Genomic DNA, 21,411 nt, shown 5'->3' on the forward strand with positions numbered 1-21,411 from the left:
GGAAGCAATCTCCGCTGCACAGGCACAAAAGACTACGCTGTACGATTGATATCATAATCTTCAATACTAATCGTGTGATGCCACGTGTAGCTTGTATGCCTGCCATTTGCCATTTCATATGCTTGCCACTCTTTCAGCATTAAATGTGCACTTTTAACACTACTGGTTTGTATCGCAGAATAGTGCACACAGTGCTGCCACTGGCAGGCTGAAGGTTTAACACATTTGTGCTACTAATAAAGGAATTTTACCGTATTTACGGCAATCATCAGCAACATCATCACATATGACGAAACATCAGTGACAGGCAGTGGTGTTCGAAACATCACGTTACGCAAATTACGGCATCAAACATGTAATGTTCTGTTTTTTACACCAGTGTTTCAGGCCAACTTAAACAGAGCAGCAAAATCAGCTAGCACAACGACACCCAATCACAAAGCTTGTCTGCACAACGAAAAGTAGAAATTCTAGCAATTGCACGCCACACTTAAGACTGGCCCGCTTTCATGTAAAGGATGCACCATTTCCCACTTTGAAGCAAATAGCAGTTGAGCCGCATAATAGAAATCAGCAATAGTAGAAAACACTGATTATGATCCCCTAAATCCTCTGACTGATTAACATTTGATTCAAGGAGAGTTCCATAATGAAACGAAACCCGGGTCTCGACTTTTTATAAATATAATGCCTAACCGAGTAGCCAGCATTAATGCACAGTTTGCGGCAATGTAGATTGCACAGTAGTGAAATCTTAAAAAGAATTGCAGGGTCTTACATGCCAAAAGCACAATACAATTCTGAGGCACACCACAGTGCAGGACTCTGAATTAATTTTGACCACCTCGGACTCTTTGCATGTAAACCTAAGTGCATGAGTGTTTTTGCATTTTGTCCACGTTAAAATTTCCCACCCGTGGCAAGGAACCGAACTCGCATCCTAGACCTCAGTGCAACAACACCTCATCTGCGAAGCTTCCACAGCATATGTGGTGTAGTGAAGACTGGTGTGCAAAACAACGGCAACTTGATTTCAGTCACCAAAATGTGGGCCTTATTACTGACATGCACTAGAGTCAACTTAGCGTAGTGCAGCCCTTCAGAGACCAACAACACCTTAGTCAACAAGTCGATCACCGCAAGCACGAAAATCAGTTCGAGCATTGCCCACTTTTCACTCTCTCTCTCTCTCTCTTAGCGGGCCCCACGACAATGTCGCTGTACAATGTGACAACATCACAACACGTGTTGCCAGCACAAAAACAAAAAGAAAACTCCATAACTGGCAAGGTAGTGAACTAGACAACACCTACAACTGCCTTCCGCATCAACACTAGCCTACTCCAATGCGAAATATCACAAGTGGCATAGTGTGACATGGTCAGCTACTACGTAGAAAGCATAGAAAACGGTGAAGAAAAAAAAGAGGGAGAGGGGGTCTAAGCAGAAAAGGACGACAAACCACAGACAGGCATCACTGGAACCGCCCGAAAAAAACAGTGTTCAACACCAAGGCGTAACACACACACACATGCACGCTGCTTAAGAAAAAAAACCAGTACACTGTATAAAAGACAAGCGAGCACACGTTACAAGAGACTGGACAACATCTGAAGGTAAAATTGTCTACGCAAGCTCAAATCAACAGTTTTGTTCCTGTTAGTAGAACATGTCCACCCAGAAAGCACCTCCCCCCTAAATATGGACCCCGTGACTTTCAGCTGCGAAGAAAAAAATAACAAAAAAGAATGGGGTTGGAAGCACGCTCGGAAGATATGAGAACAAGTTAAAAAGGCGAAACTCAAAGGGTGGAGAGCCAAGCACAGCAACGGGAACTTGTTACTCAGCAGAGACAGATTTAACGGCAAGCACCATGCGTTATAACATGGATACCAACACTAGCCAATAAGCAACAAACAATGCAATGTGTTCGACACAAGTTTCAATTCTCTCGAAACACTGCTGGAAATGAATGTGGGACATTTTGATAATAATATGGGATGTATTACCTAACAATTCCAAAAGGTGTCGAAGACATGCTACCTGCAAGCTGGGTACGCTGCTTGCCACACCGTTTATCAATAGTCTGGCTACTTTCGGAAACATAAGAGTGACTCCCCCTCTGAGGCAGCACTTGCATCAAATCAGTGATGGCTGGCGCATTGGCTGCAACATGCACTTAACTATTGCAGATGATGACCAGAACGCTGCACTGTGTTTCTATAGGCATGGTGGTTGTTAATGAACCAAATGAAATACAACAGTCTACCCTTCTGGCATGGTTACACCAGTGCATGCAACTAATAAAAAACAAAACAATGTTAATAATAGCAAATGTAGATCTTTTCAATGACCAACACAATGTCATTTCGATGTCTGTGCAGGAACACACTAAACAGAAAAAAAAAGTTATTACCGGAGAAACTCCGTGAGTACTCTTGAATATGTGACATAGTGACTTCGCATAGATGATGCGAAGATAGCCATCCATTCCGTCCAATTAGTTTTTTGCACTGGTCAGTGAAAATATTTACATTTGCCACTATTCACCTTGCCAGACAGTGCTCTGCTGAACCCTCAACTACAACGTAATGGTGAAAGTTTCTGCGTAAATTTCAACTGCCAAGTACTCTCATACATACACCCACATTCAAGGATGGGGCATTGAGTATTCCATTCCCATTGAAATAGTGACATGATGACTGGGAACCAAAACTGCATTCTTGTCCTTAGGAGCTGAACACCATAGCTACAAATCGTTGCGCAAAACTAAATTTTTAATGCCATTGAAATAAGAGTGAATAACGGTATCTGCTCTTTTGCTAATCTCAACAGTTCACTACATAGCCATTGCAACAAAGTCGTGCTATGTCTTGACGTTATCCTCTGCAGAAGACCTTATCCGCTGTAACACACGTCCACAGCGTACCACGGCAAGCCCGTTGCACTGGATTTCAAGCAATGTGACACCATTGGAAAGTAGTACGCAAGCAACAAGTCTCGATCACCACTCACTAATCCAAGCAACCTTTATCTCTGTTGGTAGGTTTTAACAAAAGTAAAGAACGGTACAAAATATGGAGAAACGGCAACACGAAATAATCAGGTATAAAGTATTTCAGGGCAAACAGAAGAAACAGTAAAATGGCCCTCAAGTAGTATTGCACACACAATTACAGCACAAAAGAGCAAAGAAAAATAGCCACCCTCAAAACTGGTCATCTCCAAACCACACGTGACAAACTAAAGCTACAAGCAGAAAAAGAAAGGAGCCATTTTTTTCACTTTTGATTTCAGAACAGCAAATCATTCATTTCAAAATGATTTGGTATCAGAGTAACCAAGCAAGCAGCAAATAATGGGAAACGACCAAGCCTTCACCCAAGTATCAGTAATTGACTAGGGATGCATACACTTGGTGCACGCTAGATTAACTATGTCAGCACAGGCGCATTTGGACGCGGTCCCGCTGCGATGCGCAACCGACCGAGTTAAGTTCCCTTAGGTTCCAGCCTAAATCTGTTCCAAAGCTCTCGCGCAGCAAGGTCCTTTCGTCAACAGCGAAAGTCCATGCCACTGGAGTCCACTACACACACAAACCCGCACAACTGGCATACCTTAAAAGAGAAGCTGTGTACAAGCAGTAGCAGCAGCAGCAGCACGATCAGTAACAGACGTGGTATCGCCCTACTTAAATTTGCCACCTGTCAGCAGCAATGTATGCGAGCAGTTTTGACAAGCACGACTTTCTGAAATTGTTTCAACAAGCTCTTTGTCACATAGGTATGAGTGGTGTGCAGCTAGCACAGCTACAAAGCAAAGAGCATGCCAAAATGCACTATCATAGGCATAATGGAAAACAAGCAAAGTTTCCTTCCAGCTATTCAGGCCACGCTAAAACAGACTAAACAGAACGTTAGCTTAATGCACACCTCTATCATTACAGAAATTGCATGAAGCTGGATATTATTACATTTAAAGTCAACATCTATGTCCTTACCCAAGATGCGGGTCCCCAAACCTTCTAGTCTTGAGAAACAGCTATAACTTTCCACCAGTGTGCAGTGCAACCCCTTCCCTCTTCCAATGGTGCGCATTTACATTAAAGGGCCCCTAAACTACTTTGAGTTCAAAGATGAGAGAGTGGTTTCTTGCTCGCCTTCACTACCTTTTTTACGGGCGTTATCTCCTCGCCACTTATTTCTTCACAAAAAGCATGAACTATGTCGATCGACACTGAGCGTTGAGCTTATCAGGATTTCGAACTTTTCGGTTACACGGCGTAATCTTCACTTGCGCAGCCGAAAATGCACGAAACGAAAGTGAAATCAATTGATCGCGCACGACAGTCATGCAAGACAAGGCAGAACGGGCGTGCGACTGCATTGCAAAGCAGGGTGGGAGACAATTCACAACTGATATTCCTCGTACAGTTAAACATGCCTATAACGAACCTCCATACAACGAATTCCTCGATATTACGAAGTTTTTCAATTCCCCGCCATTACTCCATAGAAGCACATGTATTGGTGACCTCTATGTAACAAAGTGGCAGCGGGAGACACCCTTGATACAACGAATTTTCGCCGCCGACAAACTACGGATTTTGCCCCGAATTTTGTCATTTTGGCACTAGCAGGAGCCACATGCATCTTCTGTGGTTGCCCCACCGACGAGAGCGCGAAGCGGTGGCGGCGCACATGGCGCGCCGCTGCCGCGGCCGTGTGCGCAAGCGACAGTCTTGCGCCTCAAGTACGCAAGACTGTGGCCTCCGAGATTGGCTCCGGCAACGCGCCATCGTGTTCCCGAATTTGTTATAAATAACAAATTCTTTCGGGAATTTGTCAATTTCGTTACATCCAGGTTTAACATATGGACCAGTTGAGAGCTTATTTCCTCATGACGTCACATGGACAGACTGCTGGCGTCATGAATTATGCCGAAAAGACAGGACACACCAGGCAAGAATAACATGCTCGTTCTTTGTTTTCTCAGAGGTTATTTAGGGGCTCTAAAGCAACAGGCGGGGGAGTGCTTCCAAGTTGGCGTTAACGTTAATCTCAAAAACCGCTGCTCTAAATGCAAAGTGTGGTGTCACTCTGAGGCCCGATTACTTCATTTATTGGGGCACTAAGCGAGTAATTTTTGCATGAACACATGAAGCTAGAGAGCAAAGCTATTGAACCACACTTCTGGGAATGTGAGAAGCAACTTACTGTCCGCTGACCTTACACACAGCATTACAGTGCTGAACTGTCACACTCGTTTATAAATGCCTCAGTGTGGCACTGCATGTATAAATGAAATAACTAGTAAGACTCTGCAAGTTTTAGGGCAACCGGAGTAATAGCTCAAGCCTGCAGAGCGGTGACTGTGCCTGCCTGGAAGCAAACTAAATGGCAGCAGACAAAAAAAAAACAATGGCACAGGGCAACAGATTCTCGCGGCACTGTAACAAAAAAAGAAAATGCGTGGAAAAACAGGAAGAAAGTGATGATCACAGCACTGCTTTTTTACTTTTCCTTTTCAAGTGCACAGCACAAGATTCAGTGCTACAGTGTCAAAGTTAAACACGATGCTCTGAAAATGACTAACTTGCCCAGAGGTGTCCCCCACCAACTGCTGTACCAAAACAATGAAGACAGCACAAGTGACACGAGGAAACGAAAGTGTTTTCTCTACACGGCGTCCAAAACACACTGAACACTCATATGCTAAACATTTCCAGTACTGGCCATAGCACGTTGTTGCCTTGTGGCTGTTTACATTTGATTTTCTTTTCCACCGGTTCTAATCATTTCTGCCTTCCAAGGCATGACGAAGGTTGATTAGTATACAGTGTTGTTCCAGACTTGTTCATTTGTAGATACTAAATGTTGTTCCATCACTGGACAAAACATTGTTTCCTGGTGCATAGTGCACCTTCCTCTTTGTCTGCACTGTCAAGTAATAGCAAGAACGATTAAATATAACCTTTGTATCAGAAAGAGTGGGAAGATTATCAACAGAAATGCCACATGCAATGCTTAATTTTAGAACAACTGCTCAGGTGGTAATTTCTATGAAGAAATTCACAATATGCTAAGTCATGCGATCACAATGTTCACCTGTCAGTGTAAAAATCATCAGCAGAATAAATTGTCTGATGCCCTGCAGGGAACATGGGATGCAGGGGCGTAGTCAGCAATTAATTTTTCGAGAAACGGGGGTCACACCAATATATATGGCATATACATGTTTGTATGCGTTCACATATAAATAAACAAACCGAAAAATTTCAGGAGGAGGGGAAGTTTCAGGAAAGGGGCTTTGGGGTTCAACCCCAAAGCCTCCCTCTCCTGAAAGCTCCCCCTGGACTTCTCCTGGCCTCCCCCACCCCTCTTCTGCCTACGCTTATGCTACGAAGTATACTGATGGACTTGCATGTGCATCAAACGTTTCCATAAAAAAATTGTGCCTAACTACTACATCAAAATCCTCGATTATTTCCTGTTCACATGGGCAGCTGGCAGAAGCTTCAAACCCCAAAGCTGTTGTAGCACATTGTATTAATGATACAAAAAAAAGGGGGAGGGGAGCCATCTAAATTGACCTGCGCCTCTGCCTCCTACATCCTAAGCAAGTTGTAATGCGTATGCCTGGCGTATGCCAGCTCTGCTGCAGGTGGCCCTCGCAACTTGCAAACAAAATGAGACAAGAGCACTCGTAAATGACTTAAAGGGAGAATTCCAGGTCCATACTTTGTGAGGATAATATTTTTCTTTAGCTCGTTGCTTTCCACTGCCACGCACCTAATGTCACAATCCAGGTCAAAAATGAAAACACGGGACATTCGCAAAATGCAGCCGACTGTGGCACAAAGAGGCACTTGGCGGTGAGTGCGAGAGCCAGAGAAAAAAAGAAAAAAGAAAAAAAGGGCAGAATGTTTTCATATTAAAAAAAAAAGAACCATTACAAAATCTAGCCCCTGGACACAAGGCTACCTACAGAGTGTTAAAACATCGAAGCCAAAACATTATAGGGAGAAACAAGAACCAGTGTTTGTAAGCTTGACTCATAAGTATGGCACAGTACAGAAAGCACATAAAAAGAGCAAGGAAGCCAAAGAAAAAAAAAGCTCACTCACTAAAAAAAAAAAAAAGAAAAAAGCTGCACAACGTACCGCGAGTAAATTGTCACCAACAAGGAATCAAACAAAACCCCAGAACTATGGTGCTGCTAAAGAAAAACCAAGCCATACGCACCTTTGTGGCAAGAGTACAAGGTTATGAAAACAAGCATGATGCTAAGCAACAGGCCCACCAAAAAATGCTGAACAATGCTGCTGCTTTCAAAATGGTTTCATTGCTTCGCCCACCATCACAGCTCTGATTTCACTCACTAGTGAAGCGTCCTCAAATGTTTTGCAGTGACATAACATAAAGCCTGACTATAATTCCGAACCCAGAGACCATCTCAAATTGCCAGCCGATTCCGTTTCCCAAGCAGACACAGCACTCGCAAGAGCCACACAATGGGGTGACGCAAGCTAGGCATGTTAGCGATGCCTCTATGGAGAAAAGGTTTCACTCTCAGCTACAGGTGTCTACGAATGTACACAGCAACGTGAGGTAAAATGGAGGAGATACACAGTAGATACCCTGTTTCATCAAAAATGAGTGTAGTGTAGTGTACCCCCTGGGCCATTCTGTGTGCAACTCGCTAGGCAGTAAACAAATAAAAAAACTTCTGTTATGAAGAAACGGCATTGGTTGCCATGAAAACATCTCTCTTTATAACAGTGTCTGTGCAAAGAAGAACATTTACGAATGAGAAGACGAACAACGCATTTTCCACAAGATTGTAATCGACAGAAAACTTTTGCAGCTCCGAGCTTCAGCAGTACTTTTAGCAGTCGTTAGGAGAATACATGCACAGGCATAACGATATGTGTGCGTTGTACATTTGTTACGCACCACGATATTCAAGTGAAATGGTAGGCCTCAACACCAACTGCACTCGCCCTATAAATGATGCACGTCGGGACAATTTTGACAAGACTATGCCAATGATAACGAGAAATCTAGAGAAAAATATAGCACAGTAGACGCTTTCCGACGTGTCAAGATGTGAGTGACAAAAGAAAAACGCTTCAATTAAAAAAAAAAGAGCGCCAGGCACCGAGACCCCTTAGTAAGGGCAGTGCCTTTTAGCAAAGTTGTCACAACTAAACATACGTGCTACAAATCAAACAAGCGCAAAAAAAAAAAGGGTAGGGGAGGACAACGGCAGGTCCAAGCTGAATGCCAACATGACAGGGACTCTCCTGCAAAAGCTACGCCAGTAGCAGTAGGTAGACTCCCTCACAAATTTGATCAACTAAACAAAAAAAAAAAAGAGGGCATGGGGGTGGCTCCTCAGAACTCTCAACGAAATTTTATGTAGATGAATTCAAACATGCCCATGCTTGCACAAAGATGCAAAAAAAAAAAAATAAAAAATGTGCAGCTATGGGCAAAGGGTATGGGCGGCTTTCAAAGCTGGCACAAGTCTTCCACATTTACGCAAGTGAACAGTCTTGAAAGAGCGACCCCTCACAAAGCTTTCACTTTCAGCTGGTCAGACACACAAGCCAAAAGCTGCACCGGATGCGAGCATTAGAATGCAACGAAGGAGGTCGGAACGAAAATGCCAGTGGTTGGAATTCCACAATTACACAACCGCGGGCATGCGCTCGGACATTTCATAATTAAACAGGATGAACAGACAAGACAGAAGCGACAGTCACCGGCAGTACAAGATGGCGTGGCACAAAGTGGCGAGTCAAGTGCCACTTCCACATTTTTAACCCAAAAAAAAAAAAACACTCGGTAATCTTCAGTGAGCGAAAAGCCGCTCGACTATTACAACACGTTAAGTGTGCAAACGAGCACGATGTGATGACTAAACGACACGTCTGCAAGCATTCATACAATAAAACCTCTACTTGCCAGCAAATCATTTTACATATTTGTGTAACCACAGTGGGAGGACAGCACTGAACTGGGCTAATTGGTGCGAAACGAAGTGGAACGAACAGCGCAACAATGGGACATAGTGAAGCGCCGTGTCTTGTCGTTTTCACCACATCCGTTTGTTGCGCTCTTTCTCCAGCTTCAGTTTCTTGACAGGGCAAGCAATGAGTAAGCTGCAGGGTCCTCACTGAAAGCGTTAATGTACTTCCAAACATTTCGAGAAAGCATTGCACACTCTACAAATGACAGAAAAGCCTCCAGTAGAGGCCTAAAATTTTAAAATATAAATAAAACACAAACAAGAAAATCATTTCATTTCCTTTGCATTCTTTTGCAGTTTCCATTCCTGTTCGGCAAGCAGTCTAAAACAGGGGGGCACAGCTGATTGGACAACAAGAAATGAAAGGGCATAAAAAAAACTCAAAATGACATCTCCACACAAATCTAGTCACCTAATAGGTGCCCCTTTCTTGCTAACCAGCGATACAATGGCGCTCCCTTGAGGAGCAGCACAGCAAATACCGGTGGGAATGAAGTGCTCACAAGCGTCACCCCCCGCTCCCCGTCTCGGAAGAAAGGTGTGCGGGTGGAAAAACGAGTCAAATAGTTTCCGATGTCTAGTAATTTCGGGACAGCTAAGACGATATAGTAGCAGGTTGCCCGATGAGTGGTGACTGCTATGCAAGCCAATTTTGCCCACTCACACGGCCCCTCGCTAGCCGGCAAAAAATGACAAAGCGCCCCTCGACGGGCGGGTGCTGCGATTACAAAAAAAGGCCGTCTCTCGACCCCTCTAACACACCCAAGCACCTGCGAGACAGTGTAGAAAAAAAAACTGCACAACCACGCACACAGGCACACGAGAGAGACGCACCAGCTAACCACCGCTACGTTGGGAGGAGGTGACAGGAGGAGTTCACGACATGGAGCTGCAGGGCACGCGGGGCGAACCCATCTGGGTGAGCACGCGATCGAGCCACTGCAGGGGACCGTTGAGGTGCAGCTCGACCCAGCATGGGGTGGAGGTGACTGTCTGGCGCCGGTACTCTGCACCCCAGCCCTTCACAAAGCTCATGCGGATGGTGCACATGCGCGTCAGCTGATACACAGCCTCGAAGCCCCGGGACACCGACGTCGTCAGCAGGGCCGCAAACTCCTGGTTGTTGAAGATCTTCAGGTTGCAGCCTGGGAGGGAAGGACGAATAGGAGGGTAGGGAAATTATTAGAATGGAAAGTTGGGCTAGTTGGAATGCTTGCTCGTCCTGTGCACTCTGCGTTCGTCCTGTGCACTCTGTGTTCCTTTCGTCTTCATCTTTAGTGCTGCATCAATCATGCTAGGGAAATCATGTTTGATTTTACTAGTATCTGCTACTAAAATGCCTCAGCTGGTCCACTTAGTTTAACAGTTGCAAGCTTGCAGATGAATTCAGCAGGCTCTCGCTCCCACTTAGCAGTGTCTACACTCCACTCTCCTCCATCATAGTACAGTAAAAGCTTGTGAATTCAGATTTCATGGGACCAGAAAAAATGTCGGAATTAACCGAATGCCGAATTATCGAAAGTATCAAAAAAAAAACAATAAACAAATGTCTATTACATCAATGCACTTTAATTTTCTTGATGAATATGTAAATCCGGTACTTATTTTGCATAAGAGTAGTGTAAAAGCCGCAATTTTCATCCATTTGCGACTTCGTTCACAATGTGACCGCGACTCAAGACCGCCGTGCCTTAAAGCTGAGACGTGCTCTGAACCCATATCTTATTATATACCACCACGCGCATGCACATAATGACAATTTTTTCACCGGAAAATGGCCAGCAACTGATTGCTCATCCATCACAATGTAGCAAGTGAGTTTTATGACAGCATGCAGACTGCAGCTGAAGCTCTTTATCTTCAAAAGCGTCCACTATGTTTGAGTTTTGCGAAATGCGCATTTTGACCCAAATCAAAACGAAGCTACTGAGTGCTGCATTACCGTCAACAAAACCGTGGTCACTAGCGATGCGATCATAGCGTCCATGAAGCTCTGAAGGCATGACATGTGCGCGCCCTACACTCGGAGTCTAATCGAAACTGTGGAGCACCGCACCTTCTGCTCAATAAACCCGGCTCGTTAATGCACATTCGTGGATGGCGACTACGCAGTTCTGAAGGCATGTGGCGAAAATGGAACTGCTGCTTGTCGCAGCTTTGGCGCCAGTCGCTATCAATGTGATCATAGCACTCAGCGTACGCCAAGTGAAAACAACAACCGGTGAAGCATTGGCCTTCAACAACATGACTGTGAATGGCAACCACACCTTTCTTTATGAAGGCCTGTGGCCGTTTTGGTAGTCAGTGAATACCGTTTTCTCTCCTTTGCGTCACAGATTTGCAGAGCTTTGCACTCGGTGCACTCCAAGGATCGTCTGAACTGACCGGGTTGCAGCAAAATATGAACAAATTAAGAAGAGTTTGATGCCATTAAACAATACACATGCTCAGGACCAGAGAACACGTCCGAATTATCCAATTATTCGAATTGATAGGGGGCCGAAATAACGAGGGCCAAATTAACAAACTTTTACTGTAACAGAAACCAACCTTTAAGGCCATCCATACACCGCAAAAAAGGAAGGGACAAAGGAAGAGAAGCTACAAGACAAGCGCTCTTTGTGTGGCATCTCTTACTTTGTCCTGTCCTTTTTTTTTAAGCTGTTAAAATGAACGTATACCAACTAGCCCGCGCATCTTGATGCTTTAAGGCCATAGAGGCCAGAAGTGCATTACAAACATTGCGTTCCGCCCCTTATAGTGTCAGAACCGGCAGAACGCAGAGATTGTACAGTCTTCTTTGTGAGGATAGAGGCAAGCTGCCAAATTTGGAGATGCCCCCCACACGTGCTCCAATCCAGTTTTATGCCATTCATCCATCCTGCCATTTCCTTCTTCATCCGGGTTTCTTCTCAACACCTGGACTAGATAAACGCACTTCACACAGATTCTAAAGGCTGACTGCCATTCATACATTCTCACTAGCCTGTCAAGCTATCGAACATTACCACTGTCTTCTGCATATCGATCTCAAGCCCCCTTTTTTTACACATTGTGAGCCGAGACAGTGAATCACTTGTAGGCGTCCCCAGAATTACTCAGCAGGACAAGGAAGTCATCCCCAGAATTACTCAGCAGGACAATGCCACCTGCAAACTGCAACTCGTCGCCTATGCAGTCCTTTAATTTATAGCCAAGCACTATCTCAAGACCTTAAACTCAAAACCTAGAACAGATTACAGCAGTGAGGAACTTGAGGGTTCACCTGGAGGTATCTTGCACACCGTAGCAGGGTGCCATCCGTACCGCTGGTTGCAGTTGGGGCTTTGCACAAAGATGCTGCTATCGCTCAGGCACTCCGCAAACACCTCACCGCCTATGTAGTACAAGCGTACACCACGCCCTGAAAAAAGATTTTAAGCGTTAATTAAACAACCGTTCAGACTGCTTCAGCAGATTTCTCACATCTTCAGCATCATGGGAAGAACTAAGTCCCACAGCCTTTCTTTCTCACCAACAGGTCTTCCTCACTTCTCTCGCTCCCTGCCTACACAGAGGCGCTTCATGCCATTGTGCCATGAAGCACTTCTTTAGCATTACCTGTACAGTCGAACCCATTTATAACAAACTCAAAAGTGCCGTGAAAAGTGTTCATTATATCAGTAGTTCATTGTAAAGGACACGCCCTTCAAAACGTGCGTAAGCAACCAAGCCGTTCTTTCTGCCCATTTTTATTAAGAAGTGCTGACAACCTCTCCGGTGACCTGTTAAGCCTTTTTGTGTCGTGAAGCGATGCCTGCTGCATGCTCACGAGAGAATTAAATCGCCTTTGCAATGAACTGACACCGTTTCATTGAAACGCGATACCATCACGCAGAGCCGATCATCCTTGGATAGTTGCGTGCATTTGTGCGTATGTGCCTGTTCCACGGCAGACTGTGCACAGGTGCAGCGAGTAGCCTGTTCGTTCAACACGGGGAAGACAAGAAGCATTTTGCAAGCAATGTGCACTCGACATCTCCGCGATGCTCTAGTGGTCCTGTAGGAGGCATGGCGCGCTTGTGTTGTCACCTAATAAAACATGCAGTGTACGCTTGTTGTTCTTGTTAGTGATGAAGCTACTATGAAGAAACGTCGCTGTCAGTGCACTGACATTCTTCTGCATCCGCACCACTCAACCCCAGCAAGCTACTTTGTTTCTACAGAACAACGCGCACTTTAAAGCAGTCTTGCACGACGCGGCAGTGGTAGAGTTGTGAACGGTAGCACGGCGCACTTGTACCGCCGTCAATCTACACAGTTTATGCCACAAGCGCAGCCGAGCAGATAGCTGCAGATGATTGTGATAAGGTTGTCGGCGATAAGTCATAATGGCACGTTCATCGCCGGCCGCCACCTCACCTTCACTCATTTCTGATCCTTATCCTTGAAGGCATCACCACAATCGCGCCGAAGTCGTAATCACTGATCGATCGGTCTCTGCTGTTACCGAAAAGACGGAAGACTGTTTGCAGCACATTGTGCCGTCGACAAGTTCATGTGACGAAACGTCATCGTGGTTATCATTTCTTGCATTTATGGCTTCTTGCGTTCTAAGGCATTGTTTGGTTAATCACAGGTGGCCGTAGCTGCAGAGAACAGCGTCAGAAAAGATAGCCGTGCGAAAGTTGACCGCGAGGCTTCATGCTGCCTCTACTTCATTTCCTTGCTGCCATTATGCCACTCAAGAAATGCCTGGAAAGTAACGACCTTGCTCGCTGCATCCGAAATCTTCGTCGCAAGAAGACTAGAGCGGGGCACACACTAGCGCATGCCTCGTTCATGCTTTCAAAGGCCTGCTCTAAATTTTTTTTCGTTTAGTATGCACCAAACCTCACTAATTAGATCTCAGTTAAATCAAGATTTCGGTTAATTCGAAGAATTTGAGCCGTCCCGTGATTTTCAATGCAAATTCTACCGGATTATTTTGAATAGCCCACGGGGCTCCATCTGTTTACAACAGACATTCGGATATTACATACCAGTTTGCGGCGATATGCCGACCTCCGTATTTGTTCCATTGGTTGAGGTTCGTTGTCAGGCCAGCAAAGTGGTCAGGACTCCTTTAGAGCGGACTTTTCTGCCATGGACATACCAAATTCAATAACTTCCAACTTCAAACATTGCTTAGCATACATTCGGGATGGGAACAGTACGCCGCGGATATCGACGTACCGATTTAAGAACGAAGGCCACCGATCTCCGGTCTGTCAATGATCAGTTATGCCTAGCTGTAGTGACAAAAAATCGGCGTGCGGTGGGCTTGGTGTTGCGGTTTGGAACACTGATGTGCGAAATTGCTAGCCGCTGCCGCTGTTTCTCCGAGCGGTCACTGCGCGGCGGGCTTGGCCGGGAGGGGGGGGGGGGGGGGGGGGGGGGGGGGGGTCTGCCGATGCGCAAAATGCCCATCCGCGGTTCTGAGGAGCCAGCGGGCGATGTGATTCGTTGCTTGTGAAGAAGGACGTTGCGGCTTCTTCGCTTTTGCATGTCCACTAGCGCGAAGTTCTTGCCCGCAAAATTCGGATTTGTCTCGTACATTGGCACCGTGAGTGGAGTTAGGCCTAGCCACGACATCGAGTAGAAAGCTCGGTTGCGATGTGCGTGGCTGCAGTGCCTGATGTTTCAAAGTACGACATGCTCAATTGCAAGTACAAAGAGTTGTCCCGTGGTGGTCTTCATCATAAGCTCCAAAGTGCTGATAAGAAGAACCTCTAACAGCGGGTCCAACGAGTCAACGCTACTGCAGTTGCGCGTCTGCAATGTTCTACGCACGTCTGCGATGTTCACGACGAGTGCAGCGCGCTATCGTAATCTCATGATTGAGCTTCCGCTTGCAGCTCTAAAACTAAAGCATTCTAAATTATCGACCCGTGAACACAGAACGAGTGCAAACGCGTAGACAGCAGACGACGATACCGAAGCGAGCATCACGGCAGAAGCAGCCAATCGGAGGCCTTGAATAGAACTTCAAACATGTGCTTTTTGTACACTTGTTAGTGAATGGAGGAGCTAGCTGAAATGGAGAACTTGAGCACGGAGAAATGCTCTTTACGACGAGCCCAAAATGGTGGCGCCCGGGCGCCGTTGCCGAGATATAATTTCTGAAAAACGTTTTTTCTTTTGTTTTTGCTATTTTCGCCAAGTTGGCAGACACAAAAAGATTTTTTATAGCACTTCTATGTAGTTTTCAGTGAAGATATTTTGGAACCCGATAGAAAATGGGCTACAGAAACTGAAAATGTGATTTTCCAAAAATCACATTTTTTTTTGGTCCCCGTTAAAAATAAGACCATGTTTGTGACTTAATTCTCTCCGGCTATAACAGACCCATTCAGCATTTCCAATAAAAGTCTGTTTGTAAGAGTACTTCGATTTTACATGCTCCCTTTACAACAGACCAACATCCTCTTCACTATGAAGGTCTGTTGTAATGAGGTTATTCTGTAATTAGAAATTTCCCGCCAGCAGCAACGTACGTGAAACAGCCTCCAGGAAATGCCCATCTCAAAGGTCATGGTAGCTGGTTGAGCGAAAAGGGCATGTTCAGTTTTTTCACTGGCTTTTTTGGAAATCCACGGGCTGCCCGAGCCAGCCAGCCAGAGCGCACTTCTTTTTTTTCCCTCCGCCAGCTATGTGGCACACTTCCGGAATGTTCAATTTTGCAACATTCAGAGTTCAGAACGTTTGACCATGACATCGTTTCCTGTCAGTACTGGAAACCAGCTACAGTCAAACCCCGCTACAACGAAATTGACGGTGCTCGGAAAAATGTTCGTTGAAGCGAACATTTCGTTGTAGTAAAATCGAAAAAAGATATGGCTGACCTGAGCTAGTAGAACAGAGAAACTTTTGTTTCCAAAATTCAAAAAGTGGCTGCTGCTTCCTTTGCGTCCCCAGCAGCGTCACGTCGCGATTCTCATATATGCATAGCGGCGCCACGTTGAAAAGCATGCAGAAACAACGGCTTCCACGAACGAGCCAGAAGCACGGGCGCGTGACACAAACTGCACAGTTGCACTAATACGCTAACACTAGCTATTCGCCGACAACGGCGAGATGCAGGCGTGCTATCGCGGAGCGATGACTTATGCCTTATTCTATGCTATTCTTATCCACCACTCGCGGCTGGCTGATCCCGTTGATAACGCGGACGAATTGTTGCTCCGACCACCGGTCGCACAGGCCAAGCGCGAAAAGTACGAAAAGCATTGGCATTGGAAAAGGCATCGTTGCACGATTGCACCCCAGGGCTGCTCGTGTTGATAACGTGGATGTACCGTCGCTCTGACTTCTAGCGAAGCACGAAAAGCATTGGAAAGGCATCGGAAAAGGAATCGTTCTGCGATTGCACCCCAGTGTGCATGCCAGTGTGGACAACTGAGCTTTGGCTTCGGAATGTCTGCAACTAAGAAGCAACTCAAGCCAGTTGCGAAAGCAAGGCAGTCTGATCACCATCGCTATCAAGCAATGGCGGCCCCTATGCTCAGTCAACAGCGGCAGTTTCTGGTGATGCCAACACGTGATTTAGACTTTGAATTCGTATTTTTATGTTCTAAAATGCACCAAAATGTCCGAGATTGTGTTTACTGCACAGTAAATTAAATTTTTGAGCCCGGAATGACATCGTCAAATTTCGTTGAAGCGGGACGGCAGCAGAAAAAGTGTTCGTTGTGGCGAGCATATTAGTATGCATTGACTTTTATGGACTGTTGGTGGGGAACCGAGAATTTTTCGTTGTACCGGAAATTTTGTTGAAGCGGAGTTCGTTGTAGCGGAGTTCGACTGTAGCTGCCAGCAGGTTATGTGCGTGTCTCGTCTCGTGTTTTTCACGTGGGCTGCGTTGCATTTTTCGTGTGGTTTGCTCGTTCGCCGTCTAGCATTCGTCGTGTTTGCTTCGTTGCCTGTGTGTGCATTTACCATGTGCGAAATCCCGGCCGCTTGCACCACTCACAGTGCTGAAGTACAAGGCGCTGGCGCTGCGGGAACAGGTGTGCTTAATCAAGGAGGCAGAGAAGTCCACTTAGGACGCAACTCGCCAGAAAGTACAAAATGCCTTTGTCCACGCTTTCAACAATCTTGAAGAACAAGGACAAGTTGTTTGATGCACACGGGAAGACACATTTGTCGAAACGATCGACAATTCACTTCCCAGCATACCGGCACATCTACAGTAAACGTCCAATTTTTTGGACTCCCTAGGGACCGCGAAATCATCCGAAAAATCAGGCAGTCCGAAAAAACAAATTCATGCTTTTTTATTCCACTCAAGCGGTGAAATCGCCACAGCAACGTCCGAAATAGACTTAATGCCTCCCATGCATGCCCAGGCTCTCGCAAATACATTCGGTACCTGCTGCGAACCCTGCTTAACTACGTGCCAACCACCACTTGCAAGTTTGCTTCTCGTGATGAGCGCCGCTGATACCAGCAAAGTGCGGACTAGATTACGGCTTTCTCGCATGGAGCGTTTGGAAACGATGACACGGAACAAAAGACTGTGGTGGAAGAGCGGACGACTCGTCCGGCTTTCCCCGATGCGCGTGCGCACGTAAATGATGCGCACACACATCGCCGAATACTTGCCGATACGCAGCATTTGCTGCAGTGTGAAACCAATCGTTTCTAGTTGTGTGCAGCACATCACCAACAAAGCTGACGTCGTCACTGTACTGTTGCCGTATCATATGCACGCATTTGTCATGAAAGGGTTCATGATGCCCACTTTGTTTCTGACCACACACGGGTGCGGAAATGGCGAGCTGGTTTCGTTCATGAAGGCAACGCGTCTGTGCAGCGCACTTAGCGGTCTCACACAAAGAGGCAGCATGAATGGTGGCATGGTGCGTTTGCGTTCTCACTTATTAAATGCGTGCAGTATGCATGCAACTGCGCTACGCCACATGCACCACCAAGCAGTTAACTGAAGATGCTTATCATAAGGGTTGTCAGCGAAGCCGTACCGGCGCGTTTGCCACTTGCCACCATCACGCCTCCGTGCATTTCCGCTGCTTATTCGTAAAGAGATCGTCGCACGGCGCCATGATAGCGGCCCCTTTGAACTTCTGGTCTGCTTCACCGCAGAACACAGGGGCGTAGCCAAGGGGGGGGGGGGTTCAATCCCCCCCCCCGAAATTTTTCAGTTTTGCATGTGTATGTATAGACGCACGCATACAAACACACGCACGAACATGCATAAGGTATGGTTGAACCCCCCCCCCCCCCGAAAAAAATTTCTGGCTACGCCCCTGGCTGAACACTTAGGCATTGCGACAAGAATTACTTTCAGACTCTGCTACTGTCGCAAACAGATCGACTCGCGAAAGCGCTGGTTTGAACCTATGAGATGATAAACACGGCAGAGGTGGGGGCCTCACTTTCAGACCTGCAATTTGGGCAGAAAGTCCTAAAAATCAGACGCTGAAAAGTTTCAGCGTCTGAAATTTCGGACGTTCTCATACGTTGACGTCTATGGGGCTGGTGACGGCACCGCGAAAGCGTCCGAATGTTCAAGCATGTCCGGAAAATCAGCAGTTGACTGTACAGCACGCCAACACCACTCATCTTATCGTGAACGGCACCATCCTTCAGGAGAAGGCCAATGAGCTGGCACTGCGCCTTGATCCCGAAGGCTTTAAGTGCAGTAACGGCTGGTTTGCTCAATTTAAAGAGCCAAATAACCGAACGTACTTGACAGTGTGTGGAAAAAGCGGCAGCACAGACACGAACGTCGTTGACGACTGGCAGAAGCATACATTGGCACCGCTGCTTCAGGAGTTTGAGGAAGACGACATATACAACTTGGATGAAGTAGCCTTATTATAAGATGCTTCCCACAAAAACATTTGCTGCCAAGGACACCACCGTCTCGGGGAGAACACGGCCTAAGGAAAGGATATCCATTTTGTTATGCACGAACATGTCAGTCAGGAAGCGACAAGCTTCCAGTGCTCGTCATCGGCTGAGCGGGTAAGCCTAGGTGCTTTAAGAATGCGCTCCTTCCTCTAAGGGATGTCGTCATGTACAGACATAACAAGAAGGCCTGAATGATGGCAGTGATATTCGAGGAGTACATGTGGTATCTCGACCGGAAGTTTGTTGCCAAAGAGCGGAAAGTGCTCTTTGTTATCGACAACTGCCCGGCCCCAGGAGACAACAGGAACCTGGAAGCCGTCAAGATCGTCTTCCTCCCTGCAAATGCAATGGCTATATCGCAGCCGATGGACCAAGGGGTGATTCTGCAAATGAGGAAGATTTACTCCACCACCTGCTCAAGCGGGCTCTGCTACAACTGTGGAAAAGAATATAATATCAATCTCATCGGTGTGATCTCTTTAATTGCCTTTGCCTGGAAAGAGTTCGAGCAGAAGGTCATCTGGCGCTGCTCTGAACTTGCCAGGTCTTGAAAACAAGGTGGTGAGGATCAGGATGACGCTTGCAGCTCCTCCTGCCTAGACGATGAGGGAGACTCGATGTGTGCCTGGATCACAGACTCCAGCGAAAACTACGGCAGCGGATAGGCTTCATGGAGTATTCAAATGTTGAGGCAGGTGTCCAAAGATCGTACACTGATGTGCACAAAGAAAGCGTCGACAGTGGACTAGTCAGCGATGACGGTGACTATAACGAACCCACCCGCGCGCCTGCTTTAGTAGCAGTTATCGATGCCGTGAAAGGGACACTAAAGAGAAACAATGAATCTGTTTAGATCGATCAATTGTGCTCCGAGAACTCTAATGTCATTAATTTCGCCATCATAGGTTTATTATTAGAGAAGAAAATCAAGTTCTAAGTTTCATTTTTAAATTTCGCGCCAAAATCTCCCCGCGTGATGTCACGGATTTCAAAGTGTATTTATCGTATCTTGGCGCCATTGCCCAACAACATTACCACAAACTTTGTATGTTAGGTCTATAGCCCCCTCAGAGGACAATGTACTTCATTTTTACCGATGAGGAACTACGTGGTCCCTAGTACCATATATTGCCGATTATAAGTCGACTCCGATTATAAGTCGACCCCCCAACTTGCAACCCCTTCTAGGGGAAAAAAAGTTGACTCTGAACACAGCCTCATGCTGCGGCCATAGCTCACCAATAAGTTTTTCAGAAGAGGGAGTGATGCAAAGGAACATTTATTTGCTCGTGAAACATTGCTTACGACTCGTCGTCGCTTGAAAGAAGGACGCAGTCACGGTCATTGCCATCGTGTGAGCCACCGCTGCTGCTCGCTGTCGGAACGGGTGCCAGTGGTACTGAGATGCCGCACGTGGAAAACGCCGCGCGGACCATGTTGGTTGGCAGTCCATACCAGGCACTGTTGACAGTACGTGCTTTTGCTTCAATATCATCATAGTAAACACTCAGGCTCTTGCTTCGCTGGTCGTGAACCCAATCTCGAACCGCCTCCTCAACGGCAGGGTATCGTCCAGACTTCGATCCGCGAAAGGAACGGCGTGCAGCAGCACACGCGAAGATCTTGGTCCTTTGTTTTTTCCATTCCCTCACGCACTTTTCCGACACATCTAACTTGCGCCCTGCTTCAACGTTGCTTTCCGACTCTGCGTAGAGGATCGCTTGCCTCTTGAAAGCAGCGCTGTACTGTTACCGGCGAAGCGGTGGCATCTTGGCATTCGTTTGGCAGCGTCGCAAATCGCGCACACCACTGCTCGCAAGCGAACTGAAATGCAGAAATGGCGAACAGACGCGAAGACACTTGTGGGCGCATGTGACTGGTCATGTGGTTTAGTCCCCCGCAAAGTGTTGCCAGCCCACATGGCGATGCCAGCTTTTCTGTGGAACGCCGATGGTTTGTCAACGAATCGTTTCTATTGTATGAAAACAAAACTGCAGGGCGCATCGCAAGGTAAATTCCTATTTATTCATAGAGCATCGTTCGCCCTCTATCAAAGGTTTGAAATGCTGCTTTCGAGACAGTGTTTCCCAAGCAGTTCGCATTAATGCCGCGCGGCAGTGATTTTTAAATGCGCTCCGTAGTTTCGCCTCGTGTGGTTTCGCTATAGTTTCGCGATTGTCGTGGCAGATCGCAAAAATGTCTGGCTCTGGAAGCGGCGCGCGCGCGTTGGGAGATGGCTGTTGCCGCAACTCCGCTGCCTCTGCGGCTGATGTTATCGATGCATCGAATAGCAGGAAATCCGAGGACGACGACCTTTCGTCGAACCCCTAAGATAAGTCGACTTTACGATTCCGCGTATAGGTCGACCCCCGAACTTCAGAAGGTCATTTTATGAAAAAAAAAAGAAATGTCTAATTGGCAATATATGGTAGGCGCTGTCAAAACATGTGACGTCACGGCGAATGGTGCGGAAACTTCAAGGTGGCG

The 21,411-nt window shown here is 46.5% G+C and overlaps 1 protein-coding gene across 2 annotated transcripts in view; it reads right to left on the bottom strand.

Annotated features, from left to right (window-relative positions):
- Positions 1-9,595: 9,595 nt before the first annotated feature.
- Positions 9,596-21,411, bottom strand: part of LOC119394073 (mothers against decapentaplegic homolog 3) — a 50,227-nt gene continuing 38,411 nt past the window's right edge. Inside the window, exons 7-8 of one of the 2 annotated variants that reach the window (XM_037661293.2) lie at positions 12,299-12,436; positions 9,596-10,178 (exon numbers count right to left, since the gene is read on the bottom strand). In XM_037661293.2, coding sequence (XP_037517221.1) covers positions 9,910-10,178; positions 12,299-12,436 — 407 coding nt within the window. In that variant the 3' untranslated portion in view covers positions 9,596-9,909. The remainder of the gene's footprint in view (positions 10,179-12,298; positions 12,437-21,411) is intronic. The other variant, XM_037661294.2, reaches the window with a different exon arrangement.

Source organism: Rhipicephalus sanguineus, chromosome 5 (assembly GCF_013339695.2).
Source record: "Rhipicephalus sanguineus isolate Rsan-2018 chromosome 5, BIME_Rsan_1.4, whole genome shotgun sequence".
Taxonomy (NCBI): Eukaryota; Metazoa; Arthropoda; class Arachnida; order Ixodida; family Ixodidae; genus Rhipicephalus; species Rhipicephalus sanguineus.